The 19,054-nt window shown below is 37.6% G+C and overlaps 1 protein-coding gene across 4 annotated transcripts in view; it reads left to right on the top strand.

Moving 5' to 3' along the window:
* Nucleotides 1–19,054, top strand: part of ATP8A2 (ATPase, aminophospholipid transporter, class I, type 8A, member 2) — a 651,371-nt gene that overhangs the window by 180,203 nt on the left and 452,114 nt on the right. For all 4 annotated transcript variants that reach the window (XM_014539417.1, XM_014539416.1, XM_014539418.1 and 1 more), the window contains 5 exons: nucleotides 1,283–1,410; nucleotides 2,710–2,787; nucleotides 6,968–7,056; nucleotides 9,737–9,781; nucleotides 12,259–12,334. In XM_014539417.1, coding sequence (XP_014394903.1) covers nucleotides 1,283–1,410; nucleotides 2,710–2,787; nucleotides 6,968–7,056; nucleotides 9,737–9,781; nucleotides 12,259–12,334 — 416 coding nt within the window. The remainder of the gene's footprint in view (nucleotides 1–1,282; nucleotides 1,411–2,709; nucleotides 2,788–6,967; nucleotides 7,057–9,736; nucleotides 9,782–12,258; nucleotides 12,335–19,054) is intronic.

Genomic DNA, 19,054 nt, shown 5'->3' with positions numbered 1-19,054 from the left:
GATGCCCAACTCTGGCCGTTGCGAGAGACAAATATTTGAATTATGCAATTTTTTGTCTCTGTCGATGCTTGTCACCCAAAATGAGTTCGTGTGTCACCTCTGACACGCATGTCATAGGTTCACCATCACTGTTCTAGGGATTATAATGTATGTCTTAATTTATTAGCATCTACTTCAGATTAGTACTAATATAATTCCAGTACAATACAGAAAATTTCCTTTAATATAGATCCGTCTCCTCCCCTGCTTTATGCTATTTTTGTCATATATTGCATCTACCTATCAACCCAATTATGGTGTTGTAATTATTGACTTATATAATCTTATGCCTTTTAAAGAAGCAAAAAGCAAAAAAAAGAAATAAACTTCTGCAGTTATTTTACATTAACCTATTTACTTCATTTCTTCCTGTGGATTTGAGTTAGCAGCGTATGTTATTTCTTTGCTTCATGTAGCTTCATTCTCTCCTCACTCCTTTGTGCTCTCATATATATTACATCTTTATAAAAAAAGTCCACCAATGTAATTTTTAATGATTTTTTGCCATCATGTTTTTAAATCCAAAAGAAAGGATAAAAATATATAATTATATTGTCTTTTTTTATTATTGTCTAAAGTTTTACCTATGTCTCCTTTTTCCCCAATTGACCCCCTCCCCCAGCCCTGCCCCCACCGCCCCATTGTCTGTGTCCATTGGTTATGCTAATATGCATGCATACAAGTCCTTTGGTTGCTCTCTAACTCTCCTCCCCCTCCCCTGCCATTTGTCTCTGGATCTATTCTTGTTCATCAAATTATGTTGATCATCATATCCCACATATGAGTGAGATCATGTGATATTTATCTTTCTCCGACTGTCCTCACTTCTGCAATGTCCTATGAACACCTCTTTAACAGATGTAACCTGATGCCAGTCACATTGGGGGACATGCCTGCTTCTGCTTACTCTCCTACCCACAACCTCCTATTAGAAGCCAGTTCTTTATTGGAAAGGATTGTATATTAGTAGCCTTTGTATTCACAGTTGGTGCCATGTAGCAGGTGCTCAATAACTATTTTTTCCCTTTATTGAATAAAATATTACAAATGTGTCCTTATCCCCCCAATGTCCCCTCATCCCCCCAATCTCAATAACTATTTTAACACCAATGTCTAAATGTACACATAATCCAATAATTTTTTTGTGTGAGTATCTTTTAGAGAAATTTCAAAATAATAAAATAAAAGGAAACTTAGTGGAGACTAACTAAAGTTATACAGATATTCTGGTTTTCTTCCACAGAGACAAACTCAGATAATTTTGGATATAACTTGTTGACATTCATCATCTTGTACAACAACCTTATCCCCATCAGTCTGCTGGTGACTCTTGAGGTTGTGAAATACACTCAAGCCCTTTTTATAAACTGGGTGAGTATCACAGCAGAGTTGTAAAGTTGAGCTACTGTAGAAATGTCAACCACAATTTCTAATACTCTCTCAGAACCTTAGCCATTCACTTGAGCTTCCAGAAAAGAATAATATAACTAATTTATGAATATGATTTGGCCAGGGATCTCTGGCAAAGGTGTCCCTGAACCAGTGATAGCAGTGACTAGTTACCTAACATCTCAGCTCCCCATCAATGAAATGGGGGTGGGGCATTTGAACCTATTCAAAGGGTTCTTGTAAGAATTAAGTGAGAAAATGGAGGCAGAGTGCTTTACAAATGCTTGTCCTCTGGTGAGCAGGGATGAAGTGGCTATAACTGTTTATGTTTTTAAGTTTCATTAGTGCTGAGGAAAGGCCTCTTAGGTGTTTCTATATCAGTGTTTATTAAATATCAAAACTCATGGTGACAGTAAACTTGGATTCCATTGTTAAGCATGGAAGTGGATTTATTTATTTATTTATTTATTTATTTATTGTTGTTAATCCTCACCAGAGGATATTTTTCCATTGATTTTTAGAGAGAGTGGAAAGGAGGGGAGAGACAGAGAGCGAAACATCGATATGAGAGAGACACATCAATTGGTTGCCTCCTGCATGCACCCTGACCAGGGCCAGGGGTCGAACCTGCAACTGAGATACATTACCCTTGCCCAGAATCTAACCTGGGACCCTTCAGTCCATGGCCGACATGGGCCGACTCTCTATCCACTAAGCCAAACCAGCTAGGGCAGAAGCGGAATTTTTAAGGAACTGTCATTGTCATTAAGCTCTTGACTTCAGCAGCCTGTATATGCAGCTCAGGTGCTTTCATGGACATTTTAAAATTTTTCATTATTATTTTTTAAATTTTTATTAAATTTACTGGAGTGACATTGGTTAATAAAATTATATAGGTTTCAAGTGTACAGTTCTATAACACATCATCTGTGTATTGCATTGTGTGCCTATCGTTCAAAGTCAAGTCTCCTGTCACCAGATATTTGAAAAGAGTAGAGGAGGTTGTGTACATTTTTATTTGATCCTCATAATAATCCTATAAATTGGGTATTAGCTGAGCTTAGAATATGAGTTAGTCTAGGTCATGAAATGCTCATCTTGAAACCAAATCTTCTGTATACAAATACCATGTTTTCTCCTGGTATCACAGTGCTTCTCTATAATAATTGCCACGGTATTTTTAACCCAAAATTAAAAATTAGCACTTATAGTATCTATTTTTAATCTAAATGAAGGATTAATGTTATACATTTTCTGAAGGGCCACTCTTCTCTCTCTCAGGACACAGATATGTATTATATTGAAAATGACACTCCTGCTATGGCCAGGACGTCAAACCTTAATGAAGAGCTTGGTCAGGTGAGAACCTCTTTGGGAACTTTGGTATTGGTGACATGAGTATGAGGGGAGACTAGTGTTAGAAGAACCATGGAGAGATTTTTGCAAAATTACTTCTATATGAATGTGGTTTTGATGTCTGAAGAGCTATTTAGTGTTTGAAAGTACTATTAAATATAAATGTGAATCAGTTTTGAATTGCATTTTTAGGCTTGCATAGATCTTATCGCTTAGGAGGTACCTGCAAAAAATTTAGTACAAAAATACAGCACAGTATTCTTTTGGACTATTAAAATTGTTAGGAGCAAATGGTAGAGAGAACAATGGTTAAGATTCTCAGATATTGTTTAACCTTACAAAACATAGGTTTTTGAAGGACAAGTATCTGTTAAATCTCTTACATGTTCCGGATTTTGTTTCTGAAATATTCCAGGGAGCCATTGTCTTTTCCACCATCCCCCTGAACCCCAATTACTTTACTGAGTTGTGCTTTGCATTATGTTTTCCTCTTATGTTGAAATTACTACATACTACTACCTCTTTTGAATGCATTGCAATTAAAGATTTTAATTTCACTTTATACATCTTATTGAAACCTCCCAACTGCCCTATAAGTTGGTTGCTATATATATCAGACTAAATTTACCTTCTGTTTGAATTTTTCCCCTAGTTTTCCAGATAGTTAGTTCATCTCTTTTCTATGTCCCCATAACAATCTTCCCAAACATAAATACAATAAAATAAGAGACATGATAGTGATGCATTGTCTGTTTTCCTCTTGAAACTTTCAAGCCCATTATGGGGTATGGATGTGCCTGAGACAAAGTCTTTGGTTATTTTGCACAGTGCTCAGTATATCATTGTTCTCAGGTGCCATTGAACTGGACCTGAAGGATTGAACATGCTCAAGAAGCACTAGTATGAGATTATTCATCCTTATTGGGTGCCTGGGGAAGTAATTTTATTTTATTTTTCAATTACAGTTGACATTTAATATTATATTAATTTCTGGTGTACAACATAGTGACTAGATATTTATATAACTTACAAAGTGATCAACCTGCTTAGTCTAGTATTCATCTGACACTAACCATGGTTATAATATTATTCACTATATTCTCTATGCTGTACTTACATCCCCATGACTGTTTTATAACTGCCAATTAGTACTTCTTAATTCCTTCACCTTTTTCACCCATCCACCCACCCACCTCCCATCTGGCAACCATCAATTTGTTCTCTGTATGTATGAGTTTGTTTCTGTTTCGTTTGTTCATTTATTTTTTAGATTCCACATGTAAGTGAAATCATATGGTGTTTGTTTTTCTTTCTCTGTCTGACTAATTTCACTTAGCATAATAGCCCCTAGGTCCATCCATGCTGTCACAAATGGCAAGATAAATTATAAGATATTATTTTTTATGGCTGAATAATATTCCAATGTATATATGTACCACTTCTTTTATTTTATAAAAGGAAATTTATTTAAAATATATACCTTTCTCTAGGTACAAGTCTTTAAGTCAGATTACTATATTTCATTTGTTTTATTACTATAGTACTCAGATATAATTGTGTTATACATATTAATTAGATTCATGAATAGATTCATCACTAATTAAAATGTCTGCATATGAAGGTAACATATCTCTATATTTTATATTACCTTACATTCAGATAAAATCAGATTTTCTTAAAATAATTTTTAAAAATAATTTGATTACTTTGTTCTAGCCTCAGGAATTAAATTATGACCAGTCTTTAAATGCCTGGCCTTCTTTTTTTCCCTTTATTGATGAAGGTATTGCATATGTGTCCTTATCCTCCCTTTGCCCCCCCCCCCCCCACTATGTACCAATTCTTTATCCATTTGTCTATTGATGGACACTTAGGTTGCTTCCATATCTTGGCTATTGTAAATAATGCTGCATGAACATTGGGGTGCAGATATGTTTTTGAGTTAGTTTTGGATTTTTTCAGATAAATACCCAAGTGGAATTGCATGGTGAAGTAGTTTTGAGTTGGAACTTATAAGTTAAAATTCAGTAGGCAGCGTGATAGCAAATCTTGATAATTTCTTATTATAAATTTTTCATTTTTTAATATTTTAATTTAATCTTTAAAAACAAGGCAGAAACACTTTATTAGAAGACTGATTCTACTGGAATTTTTATACCTTGACTTACTGCATATAAAATTCATATAAAAACTTATTTATAAAGTATTAATTACCTATAGTATACTAATTTTCTATTTCTATGTAATTTTATATTTCTTTAGGAGCATTAATCATCTTTCTTAAAAAAATGTTTCTTTACTTAAATGCCTTTTAATTGCTTTAAAAATAACAATATTGTATAATTAAGAAAAAGTACAGAGTACAATTCATGTTATTAATCCTCTTTTATAAAACAGAAACACATGCCTTCCCTTTGGGGTCCCTGGAGTACATCCAGCATCCAGCAACAGTTATGAACACTCTTTAGAAAACACATAAGGGCCCTGGCGGGGTAGCTCAGTTGGTTGAGCATTGCCCTGGTATGCCAGGGTTGTGGGTTCTATCCCTGGTCAGGGCATATACAAGAAACAACCAATGTGTACATAAATAATTGGAACAACAAATCTCTCCCTCCCCCCACCTCTCTCTCTCCCCCTGCCTCCCTAAACATTAATTTAAAAAAAGGAAAACCACTGAGAAACTGGAGACAATACTGTTAGTTACTCCCCCCTCACCAATCCATAATATAATGTCCCAGAATATTACCCATAGAATGATGTTAAATATCTTCTGGCCAAATACTTTTTTTCATAGATGTGGAAACTGAGCCGAAGAAGGATGAAGTTGCTTTTTCAAGAGTCCACCAACTAATTATTATTCAGAACCTGAACTATCTCCTTCTGAGTTCTTTTCTCTCTTCTCTGGGAGGACATAGTTCTCACAGCACATGTACATTGGGAGTTCACCTCTTTTTATGCACTTATGTGAAAATGGTTGGCTTGTTGGCCTCCTCCAGAAGTTTCTTTTTACCTTTGTATATTGAGAGTTTAATGCATTAAATCTCTAAAATTTTGTATCTTGGAAAGTTATGTAATCTATAGCAGTTCCATGCTGCCTTCATGTAATCTTAATGGTGACAGTGACTGAGAAGTGTGATGTTTGTTCTGTGCTGCTCAGGATATGCCTTCTTAACCCAGCTAGGAGACGGAGTCTTAAAAAGAGATATTTCAAGGTTGCCAAAGTCTGAGCTTCTTGTCTTGACATATTGGACATTAGGAGAGAATACTGTATGAGATCATGTGAATATCTTGAAAAATGACATGTGTCTTTGAGATGCCTCATGGCAGAACTTAAATGCTTATAGATTTCCTAGAGGCCCGGTGCACGAAATTCGTGCAGGGGTGGGTGTCCCTCAGCCTGGCCTGCACCGTCTCCAATCTGGGACCTCTGGCTCCTAACCGTTCACCTGCTTGCCTGCCTCATCGCCCCTAACCCCTCTGCCTGCCTGCCTGATGCCCCTAACTGCTCCCCTGCCTGCCTGATCACCCCTAACTACTCTACCTGCTTGCCTGATTGCCCCTAACTTCTCCGCCTGCCTGCCTGATCACCACTAACTGCCTCTGCCTGCCTTCCAGATCACCCCTGACCACTTGCCTACCTACCTGATCACCCCTAACTGCTTGCTGGGGGGCAGGGCCAGCCCTGCGAGGGGCCATCTGCCCCCTAACCGCTGCCCTGCCTGCCTCATCACCCCTAACCACTCTGCCTGCCTGCCTGATCACCCCTAACTGCTTGCTGGGGGATGGGGTCAGCCCGACAAGGGGCCATGGTGGTTCTGATCTAATGGTCGTTATGGTCATGATGCTGTTATGGTCTCTGGCTTATTATTATATAGGATAATGGCTCCAGGGCTGTTACTGAGTCTCCTTTGTGCATTTCCACACAATTAGACTCTATAAGTAGCTATTGAAAAACGTTTTTAAGTAGTCTAAGCATTAGAATATATTAATTTAATAATATTTAATTATAATTGTTATATATAATATCTATGCAATTCTAAAATATATTTTGCTTGATTGAAGGAAATTTACCTTTGAAAATTTATACAGATTTTGAAAAACATAGACTAAAGACTTTATTTATTGGTTTTTGCATCTTATTATATTATTGATGTATGTATGTTTCTCTTATTCTTTGATTTAGGTTAAATACCTGTTTTCTGACAAAACTGGAACTCTTACATGCAATATTATGAACTTCAAGAAATGCAGCATTGCTGGAGTAACCTATGGGTAAGTGTGTTTATTACTTATTGAAAAATTGATTTGTTTTCTCCCAACAAAATAAGTTTATTTTTATCTGCTTAGTCAAATACTTTGACTTTCTGAGAGTTTGAAAAGATATGTATAAGCTTTTAGTGCCAAACCCAAAAAATCCTTCCCAAGATCAATGTCAAGGAACTAAGGTTACCACTTATTTTTTTTCTAGGAGTTTTATAGTTAAAGTATTATGTTCAAGTCTTTAATCCATTAATTTTTGTGTATGGTGTAAGATAGAAGATCCAGTTTTATTATTTTGCATGTGGCTCTCAAGTTTACCAAAATCACTTATTGAAGAGACTGTTCTTTCCCTATTGTTTATTTTTGGCTCCTTTGTAATAAATTAGTTAACCATAAATGTGTGGGTGTATTTCTGGGCTCTCTATTCTATTCCATTGATCTGTTTTTATGTCAACACCATACTGCTTTAATCACTATAGCTTTGTAATATAGTTTGAAATCAGAGAGCATGATGCCTCCGGTTTTGTTCTTCTTTCTCAAGATTGCTTTGGCAATTTGGTTATTTTGTAGTCGCATACATATTAGGATTGTTTGTTCTATTTCTATGAAAAATACCATTGACATTTTGGTAGAGATTGTATTGAATCTGTAGATTTCTTCAGGTAATATGGACATTATACATTCTTTTTATCCATAAGCACGAACTATCTTTCTATTTATTTGTGCCTTCTTCAGTTTCTTTCATTAATATATTATAGTTTTAGGTATTTTTTGATACAATTGTAAATGTGATGCTTTCTTTTAAAAAATTTTAAATACTCACCCAAGGATATGTTTTAAAAAATGATTTTGGAGAGAGGGGAATGGAGAGAGAAAGAGAAAACCATGGATGTGAGAGAGAAACTTCTACTGTTTGCCTCCCATATGCACCTTGACCCACGGATCAAACCTTCAACGTAAGTATGTGCCCTGGCCAGGAATCGAACCCACAACCTTTTGGTGTACAGGATGAAGCCCCAACTAACTGAGCCACACCAGCCAGGGAGTGATGTTTTCTTAATATATCTTTCTGATAGTTCATTATTAATGTATATAAATGCAACAGATTTTTGTGTTTGATTTGTGTCCTGCAACTTTACTAATTTTGATTATTTCTCATAGTGTTTTTGGTGGAGTCTTTAGGGTATTCAGTTCTTATGATGTCATCTGCAAATAGAGTTTTACTTCTTCTTTCTCATTTGGATGCCTTTTATTTATTTTTCTTGCCTGGCAATGTTGAATAAAAGTGGTAAGAATGGACATCCTGACTTGTTCCTGCTCTTAGGAAAAAAGGCTTTCAGTTTTTACTATTGAGTATGATATTAGATATGGACTTAATCACATGTGGCCTTTATTATGTTGAGGTATGTTCCCTCTGCACCCACTTCTTGAGCATTTTTAATCATCAGTGGATATTGAATTTTGTCAAATGTGTTTTCTGCACTTATTGAGATGTTCATATGATTTTTTATTCTTCATTTTTTTTTTCTGTAATGTATCCCATTGATCGATTTGCATATGTTGAATCATCTTCATCCCTGGAATAAAGTTTACTTGATTATGGTGTTTGACCCTTTTAATGTATTATTGAATTTGATTTGTGACTGTTTTGTTAAGGATTTTTGTTGAGGATCTATGTTCATTAGGGATAGTGGTCATATTTTCTTTTCTTGTGGTGTCCTTGTCTGGTTTTGGTATCTGGGTAATGCTAGCAACAGAAAATGAATTTGGAAATGTTTTCTTCTTTTATATTTATGGAAGAATTTGAGAATGATTGGTATTAATTTTTCTTTGAGTGTTTGGGAGAATTCACCAGTGAAGCTGTCTGGTCTGGAATTTTGTTTGTTGGAAGGTTTTTTTTTAAAATTTAATCTCCTTAATAGTAATGGATCTGTTCAGATGTTCTATTTCTTCATGATTCAGTCTTGGTAGATTGTTTTATCAATTTTTTATAGATTATACAATTTGTTGGTGTATAGCTGTACATAGTAGTCTCTTTTGATCCTTTGTGATTGTATGTTATCAATCATAATATCTCTTTCATTTCTGATTTTGAGATCTCCCTTTGTGTGTGTGTGTGTGTGTGTGAATCTAGTGAAAGATTTGCCCATTCTTTTAATTGAACCAGCTCTTAGTTTTATTGATCTTTTCTTTTGTCTTTTTAGTCTTTCATTTATTTCTTTCCTGGTCTTTGTTATTTCTTCTACTAACTTTGGGGTTTATTTGTTCTTTTTCTAGTTCTTTGATGACTAAAGTTAGGTTGTTTAAAAGTTTTCTTATTTCTTGATGTGTGGCCATTTATCCCCATGAATTTTCCTCTTAGAACCACTTTTGGCTGCATACCATAAGTTTTGACATGTTTTCATATTATTTTGTCTCAAGGTATTTTTAATTTTTTTCTATTGATTTCGTTTTGAACCTTTGGTTATTCAGAAGTATGTTGTTTTATCTTCTCATATTTCTGATTTTTCCAGTTTTCTTCTTGTAATTGAGTTCTCTGTTAAAAATGCTTGATATGATTTCAGTCTTAAATTTATTAAGACTTGTTTTGTGGCCTAATATATGATCTGTTTTGGAGAATGTTCTATGTGAAAATGCCTGTCATTTGCTCATAGTTTGGTGATCACTCTGTTTTTTTTTCTCTCTCTGGAAGTCATTTTCCAGAACTGATAAGAGAGCAATCCTCAGATGATTTCTGGTAAGTATATTCTAGCATGTCTTGATCCTTTAGTGGGAAATGTTATGGAACAATTCTATATTTTCATGTCTTACCTGAATAGTTAGTAATTAAAAGTTGCATGTTTGTTATTTCAAGAGAAAACCAGAATAAAATTTAATTGTGAATATGATTTTCAAAGTCCAGTGATACTACTAGGCTTTAACAAAAAATAGTGAGCCCTTGGTCCAATACTTCCCACTCACTTTCCACCTCTTAGGATAATGTCTTCAAGGTTGTAGTATACATGTTATATAGCAGGTATTAGAATTTTATTCCTTTTAAAGGCTGAATAATATTTCTTGGCATGTATATACCATATTTTGTTTATCCATTTATCTGTTGATGGGCATTTGGGGTATTTTCACCTTTTGGCTGATGTTAATAATGCTGTTATGAACATTGGTACACAGTGGATCTCTGCTTTCAATTATTTTGGGTATGTACATAAAAGTGGGATTGCTGGGTCATGTGCTTATTCTATATTAAACTTTTTGAGGAACCATCAAACTGTGTTTTATAGTAGCTCTCCCATTTTACACTCCTGCCAGTAATGCACAATTTTTCTACATCTTTGAACCACTTGCTAATGAATGAAATAATTAAAAAAAAACATTCCAATGAATATAAAGTAGTATCTCTTTTTTGTTTCCCTTGGACTAGTGATGTTGTTTGCTCATGTTTTAAGATTTATATACTAACAGAACTGATCAGTAGGGCTGTGTGTATACGTGTGGGGAGGCGGGAACAGTGTGGTTGATGACTAACTAGCTTCCCTGTGGGATGATCAGTCAGGACCTATTATTTTCTTGGAGGATCCCTGGTTGTCAGTGTGTGGGTCTTTCTTATGAGCTGATCAATCTTCTTCTCATGAGAAGAATACTTTCGTTTTTGCCAAGGGCTGTAAATGTGGCTGCAGTTGTTATGGGAGCTGAGTGGAAGCAGAGGGTTGGTGATTGTATCTTTCACTGTATGTCGGATTTCACTTGAGACTCCTGTTTTGAGAGGATGCCCTACCCTACTTGTCTGTGTGTCCAGTGTCCCTGGGTCCAGGGCTACTGTTAATTTTTTTTAAGATTCTTTATTGTTTAGCATTACATATAGTATTACATATGTCTCCTTTTTCCCCCATTGACCTCTCTCTGGCCACCCCCACCTCCCAGCATATGCCCTCATCCCTTAGTGTCTGTGTCCATTGGTTATGCTTATATGCATGCATGTAAGTCCTTTGGTTAATCTCTTACACCCCCTCCCCTTCCTTCCCTCTGAAGTTTGATGGTCTGTTCGATGTTTCTCTGTCTCTGGATCTATATTTGTTCATCAGTTTATGTTATTCATTATATTCCACAAATGAGTGAGATCATGTGATATTTATCTTTCTCCAACTGACTTATTTCACTTAGCATAATGCTCTCCAGGCCTATCCATGCTGTTGCAAATGGTAAGAATTCTTTCTTGTTTATAGCAGCATAGTATTCCATTGTGTAGATGTACCACAGGTTTTTAATCCACTCATCTGCTGATGGACACTTAGGCTGTTTCCAAAACTTAGCTATTGTAAATTTTGCTGCTATGAACATAGGGTGCATATATGTTCAGGGCTACTCTAATTTAACCTCTCCAAAGGATAAACCTCCCATTTATTTCTAGATGCAGAAGGTTTAGCTTGCCTGGCTACATGGGCTGGGGGAGAGTTCTTAGAGGATGAACCTTGCTTAGGTGGATTTGGAACCTGCTCTGTTTCCACCTTCCCTTTATCTATCTCATAGGGACCTCTTGCTGCCGTTTCCTCAGCTTTCACACAGTTTTGCTGGGGGCATCAGCTTGCATTTTAGGTGCTTCTCTTTGCAGGCTATTGGTTTCTGTTTTCTCTGCAGTATTAAATTCTGATACAGAGTTCAGACTGACATCAACTGTGCTGTTGTCTCTTCTTCCATTGTCTTTGTCTTGAAGGAGTGGAGATGCATGAATATAATTGGCATAGCACATCTGTTTCAGTGTTCTAGGACACAGCCATAATATTAGGTTTCTTTTCTCATAATCATCTGCCTCCTTCTTTTTCCTATATCCGAGCCCTTGCCATAAGTGGTTGCATAGATACAATGCAATAATTCCTCCATTTTTCCTAGGTTGAGCAGGCAGTTCTTGCAAGTTTTTCTTAGTAGAAGTTATACAGAGACCAACTAAAATGACAGTCAGATGTTGATTTTTGTCCTGTTTCTTCTCCTTGTAACTATGTTGCTGTTTATAAAATGTTATAAAAATGTAAAGTATTTTATAGTATTAAAAATTTCCTGTTGAGGTTTGAAATAATATATAGTATTCTAAATCTTTAAGAGTTTAATATAGATCTGTGGGCTTTTTAGGTGTGGTTCTTCTTGAAGACAGAGTCTTACTGCCTTTGAATTATCTTAAAGGAACTTTTGATCTGAATAAATATTTTCTATTCTCTTTCACAGCCGGATGTCTTGTCCGCCTAGTGAGTCATGTGACTTTGATGATCCCAGGCTCTTAAAGAACATGGAGGACCACCATGTAAGGACATCATTTTGCGCTTGAGACATAAAATACCTTATGATGTACCTTTATTTATGTATATGGGTAGTATCTTGAAAGTTGCAATTTGGAGCGTGGGGAAGAGATGCAGCCTCACTTTTATGATGCTAGTACTTCAGGGAAGTAATCTTGAACAAATGCTTTCTGGTTAGCACTTTTTATAAGTTAATGTAAACCTGACTTAAATATGTGGTGAAGTTATAAAGCAGCACAACATTAAGACAAGTTTTACCATATAATTCTCTAACATTTCATATTTCTGTTGCTTTATTTCTTTATTATCATTTCTATAGTACTATTTCTTCACAGTTATGAATCTATGAGGTTATGTATTTTGAAAAGTAATTGCAATATCCTTTGACTAGGATAATTTAAGAAACAAAAGTAAGATATAATAACATGTAGCAGTTATAGGATTCTACTCGGTGCCAAACATTTGATATGTATATCCTATACCACTTGAGTCACCCCAGAGATGTAATAAGAAGTTGTATAGAAAGATTGACTTGGCCAAGATTACCCAGCAAACAATGTAGAAATGAGACTTCTATTTTAAGTTTGTTTGAATCTTAATTATGAGATCACATTATCTCAACTATTTAACAAACCATAATTAACTGCAGTATCACATACATTTATGTTTTTAAAGGACACTCTGAAAAATAACAACTTTGAAAAGTATTCAATAATCAAAGTATTTCATAACCAGCTTGGTCTGTATAAATTAGACCTAATATTATTAATTTTTTTCTGAATAAAATTTTAGTTTTCAAATTAGGTAAACTTGAGCAAAATCAAAATTTTAACTTTCCAAAATTTTATTAAGAGATAGGTATATTTAAAGCTTTCTCTGAAATTTTCAGCAAGGAAATTTCCTTTTCTCTATTGCAGTTAGTGCCTATTGGTTAAAGCTAAAACCTTTCCTAGCAGTGGTTCTCAAATATGAGTGTGTAAGACACCTACCTACATCCATGGGCTGGGATGCAGATATTCTGCCTCAGCCCCTGGTGATGCTATTGAAGTGGTCCCAGACTACACAGAGGACACTGCTGAGGTCCATGCTTCATGCCACAGTCATTGATGTGGCCATTTCTTGGATTTAAAAAAAAATTTTATTGTTGAAAGTGTTACATATTCCCCCCCATTTTCCCCCATTGACTTCTTCTAACCCACCTCCACCCCCTGCCCCAGACCTTCATCACTTTATTGTCTGTGTCCATGGGTTATGCATATATGCATACAAATTCTTTGGTTGATCTCTTCCCACCCACCCGTCCTTCCCCTCAGTTCCTTTGACATTCCACAGTCTGTTCCATTGTTCGATATCTCTGGATTTATTTTGTTCAACAGCTTATTATGTTCTTTAGATTGCACATATGAATGAGATCATGTGATACTTGTCTTTCTCTGACTGGCTTATTTCACTTAGCATAATACTCTCCAGGTCCCTCCATGCTGTCTCAAAGGGTAAGAGATCCTTCTTTTTTACATCTGCATAGTATTCCGTGGTGTAAATGTACCACAGCTTTTATATCCACTCATCTACTGATGAGCAGTTGGGCTTTTTCCAGATCTTAGCTATTGTAAATTGTGCTGCTATGAACATAGGGGTGCAGACATTCTTTGTGATTGGTGTTTTGGGTTTCTTGGGATACATTCCTAGAAGTGAGGTCACAGGGTCAAATGGCAGTACTCTATGTAATTTTTTTTTAGGAAACTCAGTCCTGTTTTCCATAATGGCTACACCAGTCTGCATTCCCTTTTCTCTAGGGTTCCCTTTTCTCTACATCCTCTCTATCTTATTTGTTAATTTGTTGATGGTAGCCATTCTGACAGGTATGAGGTGGTACCTCATTGTCCTTTTAATTTGCATCTATCTGATGATCAGTGACTGGGCATTTTTAAAAATATCTCTTGGCCATCTGTATGTCTGCTTTGGAGAAGTATCTATTTAGGAACTTTGCCCATTTTTTAATTGGATCACTTGTCTTTTGTTAAGTTATATGAGTTTTTTATATATTTTTAAAATTAACCCTTTATTAGATGTATCATTGTCAAATATATTCTCCCATACAATGGGCGCCCTTTTCATTTTTGTTGATGGTTTCTTTTGCTGTTCAGAAGCTTTTTATTTTGATGTAGCCCCATTTGTTTATTTTCTCCTTAGTTTCCCTTGCCCTAGGAGATGTATCCGTAAACATACTGCTAGGGAAGATGTCTGAGATTTTGCTGCCTATGATTTCTTCCAAGATTTTTATGGTTTCATGACCTACATTTAAGCCTTTTATCCATTTTGAGTTTATTTTTGTGTATGTTGCAAGTTGGTGGTCTAGTTTCATTTTTTGCATGTATCTGTCCAATTTCCTCCAACACCATTTATTGAAGAGACTGTATTTACTCCATTGTATGCTCTTGCCTTCTTTGTCAAATGTTAATTGAGTGTAATGTCTTGGGTTGATCTCTGGGATGTCTGTTCTATTTCATATTGATCTATATGCCTGTTCTTGTGTCAGTACCAGGCTGTTTTGATTACAGTGGCTTTGTAGGATAACTTGATCTGGTATTGTGATTCCTTCAACTTTGTTCTTCTTTATCAAGATTTCTGCAGCTATTCCAGGTCTTTTTGAGTTCCATATAAATTTTTGGAGTATTTGTTCTAGATCTGTGAAATATGCCATTGGTATTTTAATAGGGATTGCATTGAATCTATAGATTGCTTTAGGTACTATGAACATTTTAATGATGTTAAGTCTACAAATCCATGAACATAGCATATTCTTCTACTTGTTTATATCTTCTACCTCTTTTTAAAAGGTCCTTAGTTTTTGGAGTACCAATAAACTTATTGGCTACGTTTATTTCTAGGTAATTTTTTGTTGTTGTTGCAAAAGTAAATGGGATTGTTTGCTTAGTTTCTCCTTCTGAAAATTCATTATTGGTGTGTAAAAATGGCATGGAATTCTGGGTGTTAATTTTGTATCCTGCTGCATTGCCAAATTTATTTATTAAATCTAATAGTGGTTTTTTTTTGGCAGAGTCTTTAGGGTTTTCTATGTACAAAATTATGTCATCTGTGAATAATGAGAGTTTTACTTCTTCCCTTCCAATTTGGATGCCTTTTATTTCTTCTTCTTGTCTGATCGCTGTGGCTAAGACTTCCAGCACTATGTTGAAAAAGAGTGGTAAAAGCAGACATCCCTGTCTTATTCTTGTTCTTAGGGGAAATGGTTTTAGTTTTTGCCCATTGAGTATGACATTGGCTGTTGGTTTGTCATATATGGCTTTATTATGTTGAGATATGATTCTTCTATTCCCACTTTGCTGAGAAGTTTTATCAAAAATGGGTGTTGGATTTTATTGAATGCTTTTTCTGTGTCTATTGATATGATCATGTAATTTCTGTCTTTTAGTATGTTTATGTGATGTATCACATTTATTGATTTGCGAATATTGTACCAGCCTTGCATCCCTGGAATAAATCCCAGTTGGTCATGGTGTATGATCTTTTTAATATATTGCTGGATAAGATTTGCTAATATTTTGTTGAGGATTTTAGCATCTATGTTCATCAGGGATATTGGCCTGTAATTCTCTTTCTTTGTAGTGTCTTTGTCTGGTTTTGGAATTAGGATAATGTTGCCTTCATAAAAAGAACTTGGAAATGTTTCTTCCTTTTGGATTTCTTGGAATAGTCTGAGGAGGATAGGTGTTAATTGTTTTTTGAACGTTTGTTAAAACTCCCCTGCAAAGCTGTAGGGACCAGGGTTTTTGTTTATTGTGAGTTTGTTTGTTTGTTTGTTTATTTATTTATTACTGCTTCAATTTCATCAGTTGTTGTTGGCCTATTCAGGTTTCTGATTCTTCCTGATTTCGTTTTGGAAGATAGGATTTTTTTTTTAGGAATTTGTCCATTTCACCCAGGTTGTCCAGTTTGTTGGCATATAGTTGTTCATAGTATTTTCTTATAATCCTTTGTATTTCTCTGGTGTCAGTTACCTCACCACTTTTGTTTCTGATTTTATTTATTTGGGTCCTCTCTCTTTGTTTCTTACTGAATCTGGCTAATGGTTCATCAATCTTGTTTATATTTTCAAAGAACCAACTCTTAGTTTCATTGGTTTATTTATTATTATTATTATTATTGTTGTTGTTGTTGTTGTTATTATTTTAGCCTCCATGTCATTTATTTCTGCTCTAATCTTTATTATTTCCTTCCTTCTACTTATTCTGGGCTTTTCTTGTTATTCTCTTTCTAATTCTTTAAGTTGTAGGGTTAAATAGTTTATTATTAAATTTTTCTTGTTATTTTGAGTTAGGCCTGTAGTCCTATGAACTGCCCTCTTAGGATTGCTTTCATTGTGTCCCATAGATTTGGGGTTGAGTTTTCGTTTTCATTTGTTTCCAAGAAGTTGTTTTTCTTTTGTTTTTGTTTGTTTGTTTGTTTGTTTTATTCCTCACACAAGGATATTTTTCCATTGATTTGTTAGAGAGAGTCGAATGGATGGGGAGTGACAGAGAGAGCAAAACATTGATGTGAGATAGACACATCGATTGGCTGCCTCCCACATATACCCCGAGCAGGGCCAGCGATCGAACTTATAACTGAGGTATGTGTCCTTGACTGGAAACAAACCCAGGGCCCTTGATTTCTTTCTTGATCTCATTGGCAATCCACTCATTGTTTAATAGCATGCTATTTAGCCTCCATGTGTTTGAATGTTTTTGAGTCTTTTTACTGTAGTTGATTTCTATGTTTATTCCATTACTAGAGCCCGGTGCACGAAATTTGTGCATGGAGAGTGTGTCCCTCAGCCCAGCCTGCACCCTCTCCAATCTGGGACCCCTCAGGGGATGTTGGACTGCCAGTTTATGCTTGATCCCACACAATCTGGGACTGCTGGCTCTCAACTGCTTGCCTGCCTGCCTGCCTTTTTGCCCCTAACCCAGTGATGGCGAACCTATGACACGCGTGTCAGAGGTGACACGCGAACTCATTTTTTTGGTAGATTTTTCTTTGTTAAATGGCATTTAAATATATAAAATAAATATCAAAAATATAAGTCTTGAAGAGACAGAAAGGGAGGAACCAAGATGGCGGCGTAGGGTGTAGACCTGTGTGTGCTGTCTCCCACAACATCATTGAAACTACCAACTATAAAACAAACTACCACCATTCAGAACCATGGGAAAGTTGGCCCAGTGGAAGTTCTACAACTGGAAGGAAAGAAAGAAGTGCAGTGAGACTGAGTAGGAGCTACAGAGGCGCCAAAAACAGGTACAGAGTCGTGCGCCAGGCAGGCTGCAACTGGATGCGTGGCTTTTTTCAATCGGAAGGGGTTACGAACTTTCGAATCCCCTGGGCTTGCTCGGGGCGGGTCTCTGAGGCCCCAGACCCCACGGGGAGAGGCGGCACGGCCTTGTAGCGGTCAGAAAGTGAGGGAGGCTCTGGCGCACAGCTGCTCGCCGGCACTGGGGGACGCGAAGTCCCAGAGTCCAAGGGGCAAGGAGCCGCGGAGATGCCCCATTGCTATTTGCTCTGCCCTGGTGGCTCCCTGAGACCCCGCCCTACTCAATTTACATCCCCATCCAAACTGTGCCAGAGGCACAAGAGGAAACGCCTGCGCTTTTACAAACTCTCAAATCCACTGAGCTGGTTTGGGCGGGATCATGAGGCACCAGACCCTACGGGGAGAGGCGGCATGGCCTTTTAGCGGTCAGAAAGTGAGGGAGGCTCTGGCGCACAGCTGCTCGCCGGCACTGGGGGACGCGAAGTCCCAGAGTCCCAGAGAGGCCAGGAGCTGCGGAGACGCCATTGCTATTTGCCCCACCCCGGTGACTCCCTGAGACCCCGCCCTACTCAATTTACATCCCCATCCAAACTGTGACAGTGGCACAAAAAAACCCACCTGCGCTTTTGCAGCCTAACCCAACAAATTGCAGACTTCAACTCCTCGCACCCATGGGAAACACACTCAAGAAGCAGACCCAGGAGAACCAAGATGGCGGCGTAAGGTACAGACCTGTGCGTGCTGCCTCCCACAACATCGAAACTACCAACTATAGGACAAACATCTATCATACAGAACCATGGGAAAGCTGGCCCAGTGGAAGCTCTACAACTGAAAGGAAAGAAAGAACATTGAAACTGAGTAGGATGTGCAGAGGCACCAAGTACAGAGCCCAACCCAGCAGGCTGCAGATTTCGGCTCCTCGAATCCGGGAGGGATGCGCTCGGGGGCCAGAGTCAGGTTTGGGGGAGGCCGGGGCCAGGCCGGCTGGGCCGGCGAGGTGGAACCGCTGTACCAGCAGGTGCACAAGGACGTCCACCGGTTCCAGTCTCGCGTGGGACTCTGGGGGACGGCAGACGGGCAGTCAGTGCACTTGGTGGAGGGCGAAGTCCGAGCAGGCATGCCAATGTTCAGCCACCAGGAACACCTGGAGATTGTGTCTGGCAGGGAGCCGCCCGGCAGGGGACAGAGTGCCAAACTTCATGTTGCCCTGGTGAGGCCAGGACGGCCCCGGTGAGGTCAGGACGGCCCCGGTGAGGCCGATATGGCCCTGGTGAGGTCGGGACGGCCCCAGTGGGGTCGGGATGGCCCGGGTGAGGTCGGGATGCCCCCAGAGAGGTCGATACGGCCCCAGTGAGGTCGGGACAGCCCCGGCGAGGTCTGGAGGCCCTGGTGAGGTCGGGACGGCCCC

The sequence above is a fragment of the Myotis brandtii genome, unplaced genomic scaffold (assembly GCF_000412655.1).
Source record: "Myotis brandtii unplaced genomic scaffold, ASM41265v1 scaffold216, whole genome shotgun sequence".
In the NCBI taxonomy this organism is placed as follows: Eukaryota; Metazoa; Chordata; class Mammalia; order Chiroptera; family Vespertilionidae; genus Myotis; species Myotis brandtii.
Note: the sequence above shows the minus strand (reverse complement) of the source record. Positions and strands in the feature narration are given on the sequence as shown.